We start from the raw sequence: 18,489 nt of genomic DNA, 5'->3' as shown, positions 1-18,489 counted from the left end.
CTTGAAATACAACGATATGACCTAGACCTAGACATGATGGCGTACGCTCTATGAATTACACGTCTGATTCCGTGCTGGTTTACAGGATCGACAGACTTGGAGTGCGTCCCAAAGCTCGCAGAATGATCAGGCACGTGGTTGACGCACGGCGGCCTTAATCTGCGTGACGTGGCTATCACATCGCCAGCATGCGTTTGGTGCGTGTCTGTCTTGTATTGACCCATCCATCAATTTTCCTCCCGCAGCCCCCCGATATGCTGTTTTTGATCTCTTCAAATGACCTTTTAGCACTGGAAAAGACTAGTCGGCAGTCTGAGATGGACAGAAGCAGTATCATCCAGGGGCTCTCATGAGATGTTCTTCCATTTCATGCATGTGCGCCTCTTGTTCTATGGTCCGCACGCTTCAACTGGATGCAATATTGTGTCAAACAAATAGCCGCGTGTCGCCTATTAATTCGGTTCGGTAGATCTGAATGGCCGTGTGTATTGAGGAGGTTTAAAGCGACCTGGGGGAGATCGGCCCAAACCGAACCTCTACATCTAATTCCCTCTCTCCTGCCAGGTAATTTACCAACCACACTAACGACTTGCAATGCCTGATGTTCATGGTGTCCTCATTATCGCCCGCAACGGTGACCGCACGGAGTTTTACCAAGATCCGTATACCTACGAGCCCTCTTATACCGAGTCCACACCTCTCGGCGCTGTATGTCTACCTCATTCTTCGCGCTCGCTGCCTAACATATGACTTTAGGTAGAATCACACCAGCTTGGCTGCTATTTGAGATCGACGTACCTGAACCCCTCTTCCCCGTCGCACATCCAAGGCATTCGTGCTGACCTCGTGCAGAATGATCAAGTACTTGTCCATGCCAAGGCTGGTGGGGAAGGCACTGCAGTCTTTGATAGTGCCATAGCCGTCCTGCAAGGCCTCTTCCCGCCAAATTCTGGCAACCTGATCCACCTCGCCAACGGGACGGAAATTGTCACTCCGCTCGGGGGTTACCAGTACATTCCAGTCGAAATGGCCCCGAGCAACGTTGACCGCGCGCTCGAGTCCTGGACTGAGTGTCCGGTGAGTTACGTGCCTCTAGGGGTCCGCGGAAGGCTGATTCGGGTGGTATACAGGCATTCGAGCAGCACATCAAGAGCGTGTATGCGTCTGAGGGATTCAAGGAGACAGTGAAATCTTCAGGACCTTTCTTTGGCGCCGTTCGCGACTACGTATTCGGGAGGTCTACGGCCTTGGAAAACGCTGTACGTATTCTTTCGTTTCGTCCTTACTCGTTCTGATCGCCCTATGACAGTGGAATGTATGTAACACGCAGCATTCTCATGGTCATTTAATGTAATATTCCATGTAGATCTATGACTTCATTAACGCGCAACTTACGCACAACCAAACCTATGCGTACCGTCTTCCGCCAACTTTCATTGAGCAGGCCCATGGATATGCTAACTACCACGAAAACGCGATCTTCTCGGATAAGGAAACTGGTGGAATTGGAAATAGTGTGTGCCACTAGCTCTCGTGGTTTGCAACTAATCTCCTGCCTAGTTGCTGGTCGTACTATCCTTAACACCATTCTTCACACCCTTCAACGAATCACTTTTGACGAGGACCCCTTGAGGTTGCTTCTCCTTGAGACGAGTTACCAGCCATTCATCTCGCTGTTCCACATGTTGGAGTTAGTCAATGAGCACCCTCAGCTCGCTGCTATTCGTGAGTGTTCTACTTCAGGCAACCTTACAACGACTCGATATTTGCATCACTACAGCGAACCATGCATCTGCACTTGCCTTTGAGATTCTTCGTGGACCTCCACCTGAACTTCGCGAATTCCTCCGTATCAAGTTCAAGAACGGGACCGACGACGAATTCCAGACTTATCCTGTTTTCGGTCACCAAGGAGACATAGCGGTAACAGAATTCTTGTATCGCCTCGAGGTAAGTTTTGTGCACGTCGTGTTTGGCTCGCACTCATAAGTTTTCCAGAACTTTGCTATCTCGAGCCAAAAACAATGGGAATCTGCGTGTGGAATCCATAGCGGCTACTTCGGCATCACGTCTGCTACTGAGAGCATGAACATGCTGTTCGCTGCATTCTCAGTATTCTTGCTCCTTGGTGTGTTTGTTCTGTCATGGTTCAAGCGCAGGCGGGACACATATGTTCCTGTTCGTGAAGTGGTGAGTCGCTTTAATGTGTGCTGCGTTCGGTTGACTTACGAATACGGCATGTAGCATGTTGTCAGCAACGAGAAGGGGAGACTTTTGCCATGAGTTTGGTGTGAGGCGAATAGGTGATACCTATGATAGGCGTGGTTTTCTTGTATCGTGTTGTTTGAGTAGCGTTGCATTTGTTTAGGTCAACAGTCGTTGTTTACTTGGACTACGTTTCTTAACGATTTCAAATCCTTGCGAGAGGTGTCTGCGTGTGTCACTACGCGCGTAGTAGACAAACATCCATGATATTGATTGAATCCAGCGTCTTTCAAAACAGAGCCTTAGCAGAGACCAGCTGTTTCGAGAACAAGACGTTGCAGCAAACCCACCACTGTCATTCAGTGTGCTCTACATTACTTTCATCATGAGAACCGATTACATTTTATCATAAATACATGGCCTGGTCACACAGTCCGTCTTATTCATTGAAAACGCACTCAATCATGCTGGTCTCTCTCCGTCTCCTCTCTTCTCCACATGGGACCACCTTTCAATCTCGCAAAATACCCGCCTCAAGCCGTTCCTTGAACTTCCTTATTTCCTTCGCACAGCTGCCAACAAGTATCCTAGCGAACTCTCCCATATTGTTGCTGACGGCGGCCCTGCAGTGGAACACGGGAATAGCTGTTAACAATCACCTACTTGCACGTCATCCAACTCTCGTAGCAGGTCCACATCGACCATCCCAGCTGCACGAAGGATATCTTCTTGGGGATCCTCGACGTCGCTCGCGAGGTCTCTTAATACACGGAAGCGGTTCGTAGTAAGCCACATGATTTGGAGAATGCCAGCGCTATTGATAGGCATTGTATAGTTCCGCTCATACATCCCATTTGTCACGCGCATTGATAGCGCCAACATGAGCAGAGAGCAGGTGAGCGCAAATGCAAGCTAGATCATTTGGTTGGTGATGCACAATTCCCACATGCAAGAGGATCCTTACGGGCCATAAGTTTATCTGGATGATCTATTTCTCAGCCATGAAATTCACTATCGAATGATTTTTGACCTTACACCAAGGTGCCATTGCAGAATCTGCTGTGAAATGGTGGTATTTTCATTTTTCCGATCGAACCCGCCGCCGTCGGCACCGAGCTGTCCGCCTTTTTAGTCTACGTTAGTTGACTGCATCTGCACAGATCAATCAGAAGTCATAACACACCTGTCCATAGAACTGCAGCATATGCTCTTGATAGAGCCGATTCAAATTGGTCACGGCTGCCTAAAACTTGCTTTGGAATTGTTGGAGGGGCGACTAGGACAGTGGTTGTAGTCCACTTTGGGTCGCGAAAGACGACGTCTATTCCAATCTCCTGCATAAAAAATCTGACGATGATTAGCAAAGACTGAACATTACTGCGGGCTGTGCATGAACTACACCTCCAAAAGAGAGAACCCATAACATGATGCTTGATGCTGATTCATGCACCGACCAACGGGATGATGTGCCCCGCCCGCGAAAGGAGAGACAAGCTATTAAGTGCCAAAATCCATCTGGTTAGATTTCAGCCAGTCCATCAATGGCAGAGACTTGCCCATTTTTCATGATGCAATACGCTTGCTGATGGCGGTGACCAAATATCCCATTTAGGTTCTTCCTCCGGCACTGACCATGCCTCCCATTCACCAGAAGCATTCAACTCAAGGGACGGGGAAAGATCTAGTAGTCGATTGGTTTGTACGTCAACAGTGGCAGCACGGGGTTGAACGTCAATAGTGCACGCCACTATATGGACATCGTACATGTCAGAAATCAGGGGAGACTGAAGATCACCTATGATCGTGCTCAGATCACATTCATGCATAGCAAAGCCTCTTACTTATATAGACCCCTGGCCCGCGAGGATGTTCCCAATACACGTGCTGAACTGTTTCATCGCCAGGTAAATTGCTTGAGTTCACAGCAGTCGAGACTATGAAAGCAACAGTCGGCTATAATATAGTCACTTAGCGAGAGATTCAAATTTCAGGAATATTGATATGTACTCCCGGAAAGAACGAAGAGATGGTAGGACTTATCACAACCTCATCTGAATCTAAGATTAGGTGTTAGATGAATCTATTCCAGGATAAAATAGAAGAAGATACATACAAGGATGCACAAGTCTAGCTCTAAATTTCACGGTATGACTGAGGTTTGGCATTGGCGGATTGAGTGTAAAATATCCGAAACTGTCAGCATTAATTTCAGGAGAGTAATTTAGCATGGCATTGCGAACTAGTCCGCAATTCGCTCTGAACGAAGATGCATTGACGATGGCGCGGCCAGGTGTATCGGTAGACTGAATGATATCGTATAGAGTGGCACCGTAGAGTCCCATGCCCTGAAGATTTGCGAATCGGCCTAACGTAGGAACCGATGCACTAATGGTGTGCCACTGTATTGCCATCATATCTACGCCTGGACTAGGCCAGTAAGAAAATTTTGTAGCGGATGCATCCACGGTTGAGTTGAATGTTTGCAACTGAATGATAGACGACGAAACCACGTGAAGGGAAAAAACACATGCAAGATAGGCCGTTATGGACAGTATGCTCCACCTTGATGCAGGGATAGTTGATTGCTGCCAAAGACACTCCAACGCAGAACCGAGGCCTTTCCATGCGTTCACCGTGTCATGAAGAGCGGTTACCGTCTGGCGTCGCATCATGTTCTTGAGGAATGTCAACCGTTGCATCAAGTAAACGAGTATCGTACAATAGATCTGAAGGGTTCATCAGTGCAAGAGGATAGTACATATGTGATTATTCCTTACCGCATAAAATGCCTGTGATGATGTACTCAGTATAGTGACCCAGATTTCGTTGCCAGATGTCAATGGGACGACCAAACGGTGCTCGATACCTGAAATGTTGAGTACAAGAATAACAACGTGGAGGAGGACAAGAATGATGTGCAAAAGAGTGCATAGAATGGCAAGCACTGGCCTCCCTGATTTCTGCCACTGCTTAATGACCGTTGACGAAGTCAATTGGTGATCTGCAATGGTTTATGTGAGAGAAAAGTCGACGCTATGGCGGGCCGCCCATGTTGTGTGAGAGTACCTGGCGACATAGTATGTGCTTGTGCTAGTTCAAGCTCCGTAGAACGCGTGTGGCGGGTACCTACGGGGTGCAAAGGGAGGATACTATGATCTTGCTGTGGTTTTGCGAAAATTTTGGGTAGCAGTGGGAGAGAGTTGATGGGGTGTGAAAGGACATCGTACAAACCCATACGTACTGCTATAAGAGACTAGTCGGGACTGACATACCCCAAGTCCATATGAAGAGGTCATGCCAGAAGTTTGTCCACTTCTGATGTAGGGAAGTGCAGAGCATCAAACCTATGCATGGGGAAGAAACCTTGCGGAGATCTAAGGTGTGAACTTATGTAAAATAACTCACCATGTAAGGACTGAGTCTTAGGACTCCGGCCCCCGGGATCACTGACAGTCCATGACTCGGATGAGCGTCAGGATGGAAGATCTAGATTATCTTTCGCAGATCATTGTTGATGTTCAGCGCCATAAATATGCTGTAGTTAGTTATGATAACTGCCTCTGTGAATTATCGTGGAAACACCCGACAACTCGGGCACTGAGTTTGACCTCCGAGACCTACTAGTACTATATTAGTCACGGTCATAGTACCACCGTCCACTATGTCTGTGCAATGTGCATCACAACACACTGGAATGGGAATCATAATTACTTATGTAACATTCCCAACGCTTGTCGCTGCATACAAAGATGAGACGCATGATCGCTGTACTGCCATGGTGCAAATCAGAGGGCACAGGCGGCCAGGAGATCTACTACACAACTGGAAGATGATCAGCGGCCTAGTACTACTAGTGGTGGCAATTGTACTCTATGCCTTATGGTGGACGGTTACAATTTGATTTGCCGCGACTTGCTCGCTTGCAGACCGAGATTCGAGTAGCATGGGCTGATCCTGGCCTCGTGGAAGAATGATGGTAAACCGCAGCAGCTATGCCTGATCTGCCTCTGGGCTATACTACTATGTCAGTGACGAAAATAGCACAAGGACGTTTAAAAAATTTCGGTCTAAGCCACATACTATACTTAATCTTGTAGGTGGATTTGGAAAACCAGTTGACTCGGGCGATCAATATCTTGAAGGTGGCGTGATGATACGCGCTCTCTCGGAGTAGGTGTGAGATTTTTGATTGAAGGATCCACATGACTGCAGTGTCTCCAGTGTCCTGACATCCATCATATGCGTAGTTACATAATGGGAGCCATATCAAAGTTAGACTGTGCAGTACGATATCACGATCCTGCGCGATCCTTCTCCGTCGCGCTGCTGCGATAGTAAGATTCTAAGAATGCATCAAAAGGCTGTCCAAGGCAAACTATCAAACTCAATGTTCGAAAGTTGATCGGAGTGCAACTACCTAGTACGGTAAACATCGATCGGACTTCGAAATAAATCGAACCGTATCTCTAACCAGTATGCATTATGGCCGTGTCATCGATGCTAGCATTCCTTGCACGGGGACCATATATCATTTAAAGCAATGTTACGTGGTGATAAGCTGACTATCTACCCTTGGTATGTTCTCTTCTCTGCTATCTACGAAACGACAGGGAAACCATGACGGAAACCATGGTTCCATGCCATTGGAGCCAATTGGGAGTTCTTCTTTACACGAACTTGAACGAATACCAACAAACACTCAATGTCGATGCCTCCCCGGTAACAATACAGGTCCAACTCTCATCTCAGCAACTACAAATATCTTGAATTCATCGCTGTCCACACAAAAGCTGCACAAGTCAACAAAATCGGTGTCAGCATTTCTGTGTGTGTTTATGCATGGATTTCTTGTTCTTCTCCATCTTGTTCTCCTGGCGTTGAGCATTTCTGCCGTCGAGCACCGCCTTGTCACATCTGAGAATGGTGCATGGATGTCAGTATTGGGCGCATCGACACAGGCCTTTTATGCGGTGAGGCTAATTGATCGTTCAAATTATACTTGATTGATTTTGACTTATAAAGCTGTATTGCGCGATACTCGTTTACCTGGTGCAACGCCTGACACTCTACCGGAACTTGAATCAGCATAAAAAATTGACCATCCTCCACGACAATGTTAACGCATGGAGTGGCCTTGGTTCCGCATTACAGTGTCTCTGGCAGCAATCAAGCACTACTGGATCGTTGTGGTGGATTGTGTCTATCGCCACCTATCTGGGATGCATATTCGCTCTTCACGTAGCTTCATCATCCATATTGCAACTGCAGACATTCACCGCAACCACAAATATGTCGGCAACAACGTTTGCTCACTGGCCTGGCGCACATGTCGACATGATGGGGCTTCAGTGGCACACCATTAGCGCCATTGTTCCGTCTCTCAGTCATTTTACTAGTTCGTTGAACGCGGGACTTGATGGTGCCACACTATATGACACCGTTCAAGCAGATGGCGCCACAGGAAACGCCACTGTAGATGCAACTACCTTCCAAGCGGAGTGTGGGTTAATCCGTAATTCTGAGTTGAGCTATACCCCAAAGCTGAATTCCAATCAATTCGGAGACTATGTGGTCGAGCCTTTGGTTTCAGGCTGGGAGCAGACCAAGAAATGGCAGGCCCGGTTGATATTCCCCTGTCGGTATTTCTTTCATCACTTGCAGGAGCTGTATCTTACATTTCAGTAGATCAAGATCAGTTGTTAGTCACCGAAATGTCTGAATTTTTTCCTGGAGTACGCATATTTCAATTTTTGCTTGCTCTCTGAGTGACCTATGCTACCTTTAGTCCACCATCGTATTCATAATTCCCACATCCATCGACATTGATGACTCCTTGAAATCAGCAACTGTACAGCACATGAACTGGGAATATCAACAAGACCTGCTGTTCGGTATGTGCTCGCGGTACCACCTAGCCCCACTCGCTTATAGTTACAACAGACAGTCCTCAAGCTCCGATCATCTCGACTGTGCTTGATGCTTATTTAATAGCTTGCAACATATATGTTCAACACCATACGGCGACAGTCGATATGGAAACAGGTCAATTACTGGCCCTCTTGCCGCCCCCGGTTCGACCTCCTCCTTCGAACTGGAAAGGATGGACAGCACCCAAGGGAAACAACACTTGGGATGTCTGGTCGCCAGGAAATCAGCATAGCTTGTCCTCTCGAAAATGGGTTAGCAAATGTTTTATCGTCGATCGTGAACATCGTTTACTGAACACATTGAAGTTTGTATCTCCATTCAGCTCTGGAGCTACGCACCCCGTAAAGGTTTGTATGACTCGAGGTGGAGCAACCTGCTACGGACTTTCTCTCCTCGAGCTGTAAGTCAAACATGTTGAAGGCTATCTTAACAAACTGACGCCTAGCCCCTGAGGTATTTTATGAAAGAAATTGGTTTAGATGTAGTTTTGGATGAGCAAGCCTCCAGGCCACCGCCTCCATCTGGTCCAAAGAAGGTTCTCTGTAGTCGCCGCCAATTCGAATATAGTCTCTCGAAGATCTTCGCATCGTTGTTGTGGACAGGTAAAGTGTTTCATTTTCACGTGTACCAGGCTTGAAAGACGATGCAGGTGCAAAACTCGGTTCCGATGCTGGTGGCTTTGATTCAACACAAGGCAGCACTGTCGTTTCTCGGCAGGTCATAAAATGGCATCTCAACGTAGGTACTTCATCGTACAGAGCATTTAATTCCGCCGACCTATGTTTCAGATCAATTCGTGGCCTGTAAGACCCCAACTGCAAGTTAACTTGACAAAGCTTTACTGAGAGATACAGTTGGCAGTTGCATTGACCGCTTCGTTGACCATGCTGATCCTCTCGATCTGCATGTCAGGGAACATGTTATATCGGCAGAAAGATGGGATGCCCATAGATAGTGCTGGCGTTCTCCAGATCATCTGGCTGACAAACCGTCTCCGCGTGTTGAAAGACCTCATGAGTGAGGTGGATGATCCGAGAGAAGATGTCCTTCGTTCTGCTGGGATGGTGGAAGTAGATCTGTTACAAGAGCTAAACAAGCAGGACTAGGTGTTGTTGCCAGGTATGCATCGAATTCTTGGCAGCAGGGCTGACCGGTTAATCGTGATGTGGTTGCTTGAATTTAGCGAAACTTGAAGGTGTACTACGAACGATACATGAAGAATGACTCGCAGGAGCCGGGGCAACCTCCTACTTATACAACTTATATGAGTTCCGTGCCGCATCCCCAACAAGCATCCCCGTCCACCGACTTCTCACCCTCCTCCATCCATCACATTGCTGTGCGGGATTGCGTCAAGCACAATTTCATGACTGGCTGGCGTGTTGTATCTATTTATCTACATAAACGAGTTCCGCATTCCATCCCAGGCATCCTCATCACGGCCTAATTCACTGTGACCCATGTCAATACGGTTAGAATCTATAGATCAGTATTGCGGAACTGAGTCACCATAGTTATTACAGAGGTGAACTGCAAAGCGAGACTATCATTTAGGTAAATGTGCCAAAGAATGAAGGAGCTCAAGTAAGGCTGCAAGACATTCTGAATCAAACAGCAGTTGTTCCACCCTCCTCGTCCGCGGTCCGCTGCCAAAAGACCATCAACAAAGAAACACATGGCTGAAAATAAGTAACCCACTTGTACTCGTCGAACCTGTTCATCTGCAGCTTGCTGCCGACAAACTATCAACAAACGAAAAACATGTTTGTTGAGAATAAGTAGCGCACCTGTACTCGGCGAACCCGCTCATCTACAGCTCGCTGCCGAAAGACAAAGTAGTGTCAAGGCATATTTTCTAAGAATAGCCCTTCCGCGAAGTCGACTCTGAGAAAACATTACCATCCATGAATGAACACCACGATAAGAATAGCCTGCTAGGAATTCCATTTCGCGGCACTATTTTACCTGTGTGAACTTATCCACCGTCTTCTGCCACTCTGGCGGATAAGTCGCACAAACAGCCTCGACGGTTGCAGGTGACAGTCCTAACATTGCGACTCTACAGTGATGAGTAGCTGGATTGTGATCTTTGCATGATTCTTGATTCTGAGAGAAGAATTTCTTGAAGAAGTTTTTCCCTCAGAATCAGGCTCAGGCTCATCCACACAGATTCCGCGATAACACTGCTTCTCGTACAATTGATAAGTAAGGGCTTGTTGATGGACGAGGCATAGCAGAGCGGCCACGTAGAGCACTGAATGTGCAGAAGATGGACAAAATGTGAGCGTACATAACTTCTTTCGATGAGGGAGATGGGGAAAATAATCATCAGGAATAATCTCTCCATCTCCCTCATCGGCCTAGAGCCATTACCTCGTTCCACAGTGCGATCTGAGAATACGACAGCTTCGGCTGAAGAGGTCGAATATCTGAAATAGAATAAAAGAAATTCATGTTCGGCGCTATCAGTGCATTCCAATGCAGTGATCAATATGACTGAGCGAATACGCGAGGTAGCGATTATCGGGCCTATCATCCACCACACAAATACCGATTTGTGATTGGCACACTACCACCCAGTCTAGGGTCGCTGTCGAATAGTAGGCGGGGGAGTTCAGAAGGAGCCTCCTCTGGCATGAATTGACGAAAAAGTGCCGCTAGTAAACGGCTGGTCCAGCTTGATCAGTTTCTTCGATCTTTCTTTGAGGGCATCGAATGGTCACGTTGCTAGAAGGAAAGTCGAGCCCTGGTTGCTGATTGCTGATTGTTGACGATAGGTAGGTATAAGATCACTACTGGGACTTGCGGCAGTCATCGAGGATGCGGACTATGAATTTAAATCGATATGACGTAAGTCCAACTGCGCAGTCCTCGAGGCATCTCTTATCATCCCATTATAAACACTATCGCATTCACTGCATTTGACGATGCTAATTTTAGGCTCTCTCTGGGTCCAGCACCCTCAATGGATCTTGCTGCAGTATATCGGCATCAAGGTCTTCTTGACAACAACAATTGCAACGACCAGTTTCTGATTGCAGGGATCAAGCTTGTGTAAATGCGGAGAACGTGATAGCTTTAATTACCGCTCTTGCTGGAATGAAGAACTCAACACGAGGGTGTGGCGGTCCCGGTCAGGGAGCAACTTGAAACAAGTTCTGTTCCGACCGCCTTCAGGTACGACTCAAAGAACAACAAAGACCTAACAACAGGTTGGGTGTGCGGAAGTGACTTCCGCGCGAAGGTCTAATTGATAGGGCGGTACGGTAGAGTGTGGTCCAGGGTGTGGAAAGCCTGTAGCGCAGTGTCAAACAAGTATATTTTTGACTACATGCTACAAGCACAGGTTGCGTTACATTAAACGCTGATGCAAGAATAGAAATCATCTTGCTTGCCACATTGATTTCGTGCCTCTCCGAGGTACCAAACAAAGACTGGTATATGCTGCGGATTGCATGAGGACACTTTCATCAAAGTTCCGCCCATTCAGGTATGAATCAACCTGCGAAAAGGCATAAAAGATTCCAATGCAGGCGCTCCTCTCAACTCAAACATGAAGCTTTCTCTTGTCCTCAGCGCACTCGCATATATCGTGGTTCTTGCCACAGCGCTCCCTATGCAAGCAGCCATCGCGAAACGTGCCTGTGAGTATTCAAATCTTTCATCACCATGCGGAGGTGTGACTTGCTGCTAGGTAAACGCGCAGACCTTCTACCAAACGTGGAGAAACGCGAGGATTTTGACCCCGAACCCTACCAAAATGATTACAACGAAAGCACGTACGGGCCCTGTGGCTAGGCTCGTGGAGGAACTTGATACCGATGAATTAAAATACCGCCATTACCAGCGAACTTGACCACAGATTCTAACAGGTGAGTTATAGCCGTATGTTTTATTTTTTGTGCAAATCATCAATTGTACTAGGTCCCGCATCGTCGCAACCTTACCTTCCCTGTACATCTACATATCTAAAACTCTTATCTAATCGCTTGTTTTCTGGATGCATGTGTACTATAATAGAATCCTTGTGGTTTTTACGCGCTCTTTTTGACTCAACTACAGATCTAGCGTTGTTGCCACTAAGGTATCATTTGATGACATTGCATGTTGCATTGTTCAGCTCGTTCTCAGTTCCCGTCTAAAATGAGAGATGGTATATCAATTGTAGCTTGCTCAGTGTTAACTGGTTCTCATCTGAAGACAACCATATCTTTTGAATGGACCTAATAGGGGAGAGTGCATGTTCCTCGCATCCTATCAATATGAACCGCTGCGTGGTCCTGAAGACCAGGTGACACAACACTTCAGATAAAAAGTTGCGAACATGCAAGTTCACCCACGTTACATTCATGAATATACATTTGGTAATGGCACAACTTCAGTTTAGAATGCTAGGTTGTTCATAAGTCGATTCTACACGTGCAGGGGTAAGTCAAGTTGCGTTTTTGTGGCAGGATAGTCAAGAAGGATCAGGTAGGCGCCAATGAGAACGAGTGACTGGACACCAATTGACGTACATTCCAGGTTGCAAAATTGCATATGATGTCAACCAGGACACGACCAATCAGGATGCCTAGCATGAGACTCAAGATCACCACGTACAATGCTGACACTGTATCCAGGCCGCAGCTAGATGTACAGTTAGCGTCCGACAACCTGGTGGTAACCTGCCTTGCAACACAGCTGGCGAGCACTTTTGCGGCGTACGACAGACCATGCTTGTGGCTATCCACCAATGGAGTGGGTTGCTCAAAGGGCATCAAAGTTTAGAACAACGGTAATGATTTTAGGTGTTTCTGTGGAGCTTATAGCACGATTATATACTATGAGGCACGCTCATGCAGAAATCGTTATGAGATCAAAGGGAATAACTTTGGGCGAGCTTTGAGGCGCGCTCAACTCCACACTGCCTCGAGCCCGTCTGTTCTCGCCGAAAGAATTAAAACCGATGAATACGAGATTATTCGGTAGACCAAGAAACTGATTGAGGTTAGTTCAACAGATAACCCATCTGTACTTACTATGATGACCACCAGAATTAGCACAAAATCTGTATGAAATAGTTCCCCGATGAACACTACATATGCGTGATATTAATTGTCTATCATTCGATTATGACTCGTTCGGGGATGATCGATTGAAAGGAAAATCGCACAGAGTCAATGCGATTGTTTGGAGAATAAGCGGACGCTTGCGGCGCCAAGCCTCGTGCCTTCAGTGTCCTGTCAACACTCGGTTTGGCCTCTGCAAGACTTGCATAGCTAGATACTGTGATCTTCCTCACTTCGTCAAATGCCACCAGTGATACTTGGCATACAAAAATCACTCACCTTTCTACAGGTCGTCATACGAGCTGCTAGATGCCAAGTTAACAAGAGGTTGAACAAAAAACGCAAAAGTAGATACAATTCATACATCCTACATATATCGTCCATGTTCTGAGCTCTCCTCAATACCCGCAACGACAGCACCCCCTCTCAACATCCTCTCCTCGCCGTCAATATCCCCACCGCCAAGTGCCCGTTCACTATAGCCTCTCATCAAGATCTCATTCACGCGCTCCAAGCTCTGGGTCGCAGCAAGAATTGCGAGCATAGTGGGCGTGGGCGAGATCGTGGGTTGCGAGGTGCTCGAGGTGAGAGTCGCTGAAACAGATGCCTTTTGTCCCGCATTTACGAGATGGTCAGGATATGAGGGGAACGGCAGCATCGGTGAAGCCTCAGTCCTTCTACTCGTCTCCTGCCGCTTCCCTTTCCTGGATCTACTTTGACTCTTGCGCTTCTTAAGTTTTTTTGCAGAGGAAGAAGGGAGCGGGAAGAGTGAAATGTCAGGGGAAGTAACACGTGCACTCTGATTAGCATTCAGAACTTGGGGCGATCCCAGGTCAGCCTTCGTCTTGGACTTTGAGTTGAAGGGGCCGTCATAAGGCCCTGCAAAGACCTTTGCTTTGGACATTGGTGGAGAACATGAGCCCAACTTCGGGCTTAAATTCGCAAGCGTGGCGAAACTGAGCGCGCCACATGAGGTAGATGTGAAGAGCAGTGCGGCTTCGAGGGGGGGAGACATCAAGAGCGGGGGGCTACGTGGGAGAACGGAAGAGTCGATTTGCGGAATCGAAGTGTTTCGCTCCAGCGATTTGGACTTGGGTTCCATTCTTGTCTCAAGGAGGTCCTGCTGCTTGCGTTCTTTGGATGATACTTCACGCGTCGAAGTGGGTACAGCACATCGCGGCATCGGTGATGGAGATTGTGAAGGAGATAGTACAATGCACGGTGGAGATGGAGAAGGTTTAGCCGGGGATTGAGATGAGAGCGGTGGCACAGCTTTGTTTTTCCAACGAGGCGTCCAGAACTGACTGACTTTCGAGACGGGGGTCTGTGGAGTTTCTGACATTGGTTTATAATCAGTATGCTGGTCACCAGTGGCCTTGTATTTGGAAGACCCGCCGCTCCCATATCTCGTGCCCCCAGGAGTCTGAACTGCCCCTTCGGGGGTTTCTAACCACGCCCTCACAGGCCGTTGCACCTCCCCTCCTGCACCACCCTCAAACAATCGCAGTGGAACATCCACCGCGCTGCTCCTTCCACCATGGGGAGCCATACTGTTCATAGTATTTAAAGGGTTGATGTTTATAGCTAAAGTGGGGATTGAGTTGAGGCGGGGGTGGTTACTTGGGGAGAAATCGTGCGTCCTGACCGCATCATATTGTCTGCCATCAGCCAAGGTCGAGCGATTTAAGATTCTCTGAAACATGCTGCGTCGAGACTGGCCTGCTTCTGCCCTTTCTGCATCATATACGCGAGGAGAAGCACTATGCGTTTCCGTGAATGGGTCACCATGATCAGAGCCCGCAGTCTCAGCTGAGTTGAACTGACTGGCACCTATAAGGAATGGTGTGCAGAAAGGTTTGGTCACAGTACCACCGATAGTGACTTGATCACGCATGTGCGTGGGGAGGAGGTATCGTGTGCCGTGTATCGTAGTTTTACTGGGTGTGCCCGCTGCAAAGAGCGTAACTTCCTCTGTGCTCCTGTTGCGAGTCGAGTATGGTCCGGAGCCTTCCGCATCGATACCGCCGTCGCCCTCATCAGGAGGCGCAGGTGTATAAGCTGGACCAGGTTCAAGACTGATCCTCCTCCTGTTACCGGTCTTTCTGCCACCTAGTCCACACACGCCCGAACCCGCATCGCCAAGGAGTCTGAGCTTCCACCATAGACTCACGGCACCAACTCCAAGTAGAATACCTAACACTGCAAAGAGCGGCGCTAGAAAGATGACATCAAGATGCTGGTGGTAGGGAAGTTTTGTGACATCGTGAGGCAGAGTGGTATTTAGAGGAGGGAGGGAGGTGATAGAAATGATGGTAGCTATGTTTGCGCCTGTCTCGGTTGAAGCGGGGGCAACGACATCGGTAGGACTGTCTGAAGGAGTTGAATCCAGAGGTGTAGAGGAAGCGGGATACGACGATGAGGTAAGACCGTTATCCTGACGTCCATATGCGTATGCATAATTGATATTCCAATGGGTCAAAGTCCCACTTCCGCTCGATTGTAGGGTATGTTCACTTGTCATTATGCACGCTCACCAGCCAATGCTGGGATAGAGCTGCAATATATGATCCGGGCCGAGGACAAGCACCGAGACGCGGCTTTCTACACCAAGGGCACTGAGGTCAGCGGCAGGTGCGTCAAGGGAAAGGCCAGCGGCAATGAAGGTGGACCGTCGAACTAAATGGGAAGCGGGAGAATAGGATGCGCCTGTGACACCTGAACGCTTTGTCTTGCGCCAAAAAGTCCTTGGGCGGACTGTGTAATAAAGATTAGTGCCAGAAAACAAGTATACAGAAGAAGACTCACAGAGAGGAGGTGCTGGTCGCGGAAGCTCACGAGTGTATGTAGATGTAGTTGGAAACGTAGAGAATACGTGTCGTGTGGGAGCCTTGACAGGTTCAGAGAAAGAAACCTGTTCGGGTGGGGCAGACTGCGAACGGGAACTACTTGACTGGTTTCTGTGCCCTCTGAATGAACGCTTTGGCGGTAAAAGTAAGGCTTCGTCGAATGTCCGCACTTCGACGGGCGAAGAAGGTGCTGTCGAGGGATCTGCTGTCTCAAGAGTAACCATTACTGGAGATGCTAATTCAGGCTGGCTGCGACGAGCAAGATTCAGGCTGAAACCAAGCGCAGACTGAGGTCTTGGATAGAGTGGAGTCGGTGAAACGAGCACAGTAACATCTGCCATAGTTTGAATCCAAAGGAGCGACGAAAGGTTAGCGACCGGTTAGCTTTGGAACCTCGGAGGATGAAGGAGCTGAGTAAGTTTTGCATCCGTAAATATAATGAATAAGTTGAGTCCAAATATAGAAGGTCCGCCGATCTTGACGTTGAACAGTTGGACGTCCCTGGGCCTGAGTCCTTTCATGCCGTCAAGACTCAGAGTGCTCATCAAGTGCTCATTGCTTTAGACTCATCGGCGTTTGATCGGCGTCAAGATCAGATAATGTTCAGAGGCAAAGCATTCAGCCTAATATTCGCACACCTTCAGAGTAAATTGCACAAGACTCATCACCTAGAATGGCACTCGGGAATTCATCGGGTGTGCTATCAAAAATTACCATGGTCATGTGTTAAAATCTAGTGCTGGCCGAAAGACGCGTGGCAGGCTGTGACAGGTGGTGAAAAAACGCAATTTGAATTAGTGTAAAATCAACGATAGCCACTACGTTAACGACGGCCCCGCAACTTGAAGTCGTCAACATTAGCCTTCATCATTACCGCCTTCATCATCAGGTGCGCTTTCTTGGTGTCGCCGCGGACGCCCGAAGAAAAACCTCATTGATAATACAATGTGCAGCACAGACGGTCAGACCATGCCGCTCACGATCCTAATCCATCTTGCGTAGACAACCACTACCCTCAGTGATACGGCAGAAGATGAATGTTCGCACCAAAAAAACTGGACCTCGTTGACAGACCAGAATCGCTCTTCAGATTGACTCGGATGCACGCGGCACTGCGGGTAGTACATCAACGCTCAACTTGACTGGCCATTCTGCCCCTTTTCTGATGCATCCCAACTTCACCTGCTAGTTATGTAGGCCATCCCCTCGACATGACATGGACCAGCTGGAGCTTGGGCGCACTGTTACTCGCACTTCCCCTGAAACTTGTTAAAGTTTCCGCCATAACGCCAGCCGCAAGATTAGACTCCACCGTATTTGTCTTCCACAGACTGCTCAGATTGGATTTGAAAGTTGTCGTCACTCAAAGACTACCCCGACCAGATCCTGGAGTCTTGGACTTTCACTTTTCCTGAGAGAGTCCAACGCTAGTCGGAGGTGGATGAGTGTCCGAGTACCGAGTACGCGTTGAACAGCTTTACATAAAAATTTCGCCCTCGGCAGCGCACATTCAACCGTAGTCTCCTGAACACGTCAGTGTCATATCTGTTGCAATGGGATGGTGCGATGAGCCTAGGTCCCCTTCAAGTTATTAACCCTACGCAAGATCAGCTAGGGAATGAAATTTGAGGGATGAAGAGACTGGTACGGTTCGGATGGCCGAGGAGCCAGCGGCGCAAACAAGCCAGATGCCCACTGTCGAACATTCTTTCTCCGTCAGTCGTGATTATTTATGTACTATTTACTTGCAAGGTGAGCACCAGCGGAGTTATATCGGGTGCGAGGTTGAATTCATAGATGAAGAGTCGCCCAGGTCAAGAATCTACACTTCAGTGAGCGTGTGCAATCATCCATAATTTGAGAAGAACCTCGAACCTTGAACATTTGGTAAGCCTAGAGCCTGATCATGGCAAAAGTGTATACATAGCAGCGCATCCGATCTTCGACACCGTGATCATATCAGAAATTCGGAAGTGACCCGCCTGAAAGGGAACATGACGGCCATTAATATCCCAGCGGGACCTGACTCTGCATGGGCCTAGTTTTTGACCAGCCGTCGAATTGAATGTCCAGATGAGAAATGCAGGGCAGATGCAAAAGGTACATTTTCGGGGGTTGCAGGGTGTTTAATCAGATTCAGAGGCAAACATTTATATCAGTAACGGTGTGCGCAAGCACCCATCCCCGACTCCTTGGTTTGTCGTTCGCACATTATTTTGGCGGTAGAAATAGTACAAATTGACTTTCAGATCATCTTGCTGGGGCTCGTTCCAGCTTCTTTCTCTTCTTTCATCGGCGTGATCCCGAGATCCTGTTGGTGTACTTTGTGGCGGGCAACTTTGCACCGTGCTGGTAGTTGTCTGGTGAATTCTCTAAGGGAACAATAGCATCGACGCGCTCTTGCGCAGCTTCCTGTTGTGCGCCTTGCCTTTGTGCTCATGAGTGCTCGTCGTGAAGAA

The 18,489-nt window shown here is 48.0% G+C and overlaps 7 protein-coding genes across 7 annotated transcripts; 3 read left to right on the top strand and 4 right to left on the bottom strand.

Annotated features, from left to right (window-relative positions):
* Positions 1–594: 594 nt before the first annotated feature.
* Positions 595–2,283, top strand: F5891DRAFT_1192719 (phosphoglycerate mutase-like protein; the record flags this gene model as incomplete). Its single annotated transcript, XM_041367640.1, has 9 exons — positions 595–708; positions 757–1,077; positions 1,131–1,259; positions 1,310–1,315; positions 1,367–1,514; positions 1,561–1,725; positions 1,781–1,950; positions 1,999–2,190; positions 2,245–2,283. 9 exons carry the CDS (start codon positions 595–597, stop codon positions 2,281–2,283), a joined length of 1,284 nt encoding a protein of 427 aa, XP_041222402.1.
* A 151-nt stretch (positions 2,284–2,434) lies between these two features.
* Positions 2,435–5,778, bottom strand: F5891DRAFT_1052361 (uncharacterized protein). Its single transcript, XM_041362530.1, has 11 exons — positions 5,272–5,778; positions 4,983–5,206; positions 4,319–4,931; positions 4,213–4,262; positions 4,047–4,158; positions 3,762–4,000; positions 3,605–3,699; positions 3,389–3,552; positions 3,241–3,329; positions 3,170–3,184; positions 2,435–3,117 (listed from the first exon to the last, which is right to left on the bottom strand). The coding sequence occupies exons 1-11, from the start codon at positions 5,438–5,440 to the stop codon at positions 2,854–2,856; spliced, it is 2,034 nt and encodes a 677-aa protein (XP_041222401.1). The 5' UTR covers positions 5,441–5,778; the 3' UTR covers positions 2,435–2,853.
* Positions 5,779–7,040: 1,262 nt separating this feature from the next.
* Positions 7,041–9,239, top strand: F5891DRAFT_1192717 (uncharacterized protein; the record flags this gene model as incomplete). The annotated part of the gene is made up of 9 exons (XM_041367639.1): positions 7,041–7,175; positions 7,228–7,840; positions 7,891–7,937; positions 7,991–8,096; positions 8,146–8,384; positions 8,456–8,533; positions 8,579–8,735; positions 8,765–8,875; positions 9,046–9,239. The coding sequence occupies 9 exons, from the start codon at positions 7,041–7,043 to the stop codon at positions 9,237–9,239; spliced, it is 1,680 nt and encodes a 559-aa protein (XP_041222400.1).
* Positions 9,240–10,122: 883 nt separating this feature from the next.
* F5891DRAFT_1052354 (uncharacterized protein) lies at positions 10,123–10,731 on the bottom strand. Its single transcript, XM_041362529.1, has one exon. It carries the CDS (start codon positions 10,667–10,669, stop codon positions 10,193–10,195), a length of 477 nt encoding a protein of 158 aa, XP_041222399.1. The 5' UTR covers positions 10,670–10,731; the 3' UTR covers positions 10,123–10,192.
* A 955-nt stretch (positions 10,732–11,686) lies between these two features.
* F5891DRAFT_1192716 (uncharacterized protein) lies at positions 11,687–11,931 on the top strand (the record flags this gene model as incomplete). The annotated part of the gene is made up of 2 exons (XM_041367638.1): positions 11,687–11,777; positions 11,828–11,931. 2 exons carry the CDS (start codon positions 11,687–11,689, stop codon positions 11,929–11,931), a joined length of 195 nt encoding a protein of 64 aa, XP_041222398.1.
* Positions 11,932–13,391: 1,460 nt separating this feature from the next.
* On the bottom strand, positions 13,392–15,769 carry F5891DRAFT_1052349 (uncharacterized protein). Its single transcript, XM_041362528.1, has 2 exons — positions 13,464–15,769; positions 13,392–13,408 (listed from the first exon to the last, which is right to left on the bottom strand). Exon 1 carries the CDS (start codon positions 15,703–15,705, stop codon positions 13,552–13,554), a length of 2,154 nt encoding a protein of 717 aa, XP_041222397.1. The 5' UTR covers positions 15,706–15,769; the 3' UTR covers positions 13,392–13,408; positions 13,464–13,551.
* Positions 15,754–16,516, bottom strand: F5891DRAFT_1113848 (uncharacterized protein; the record flags this gene model as incomplete). The annotated part of the gene is made up of 2 exons (XM_041363758.1): positions 15,990–16,516; positions 15,754–15,938 (listed from the first exon to the last, which is right to left on the bottom strand). Coding segments are annotated over exons 1-2 (567 nt in total), but the record flags the coding sequence as incomplete, so codon positions are not given.
* Positions 16,517–18,489: the final 1,973 nt, after the last annotated feature.

The sequence above is a fragment of the Suillus fuscotomentosus genome, assembly GCF_016647785.1.
Source record: "Suillus fuscotomentosus strain FC203 chromosome Unknown F5891scaffold_52, whole genome shotgun sequence".
Lineage (NCBI taxonomy): Eukaryota > Fungi > Basidiomycota > Agaricomycetes > Boletales > Suillaceae > Suillus > Suillus fuscotomentosus.
The sequence above is the reverse complement of the archived record's forward strand: the minus strand, read 5'-3'. Positions and strand labels throughout refer to the sequence as shown.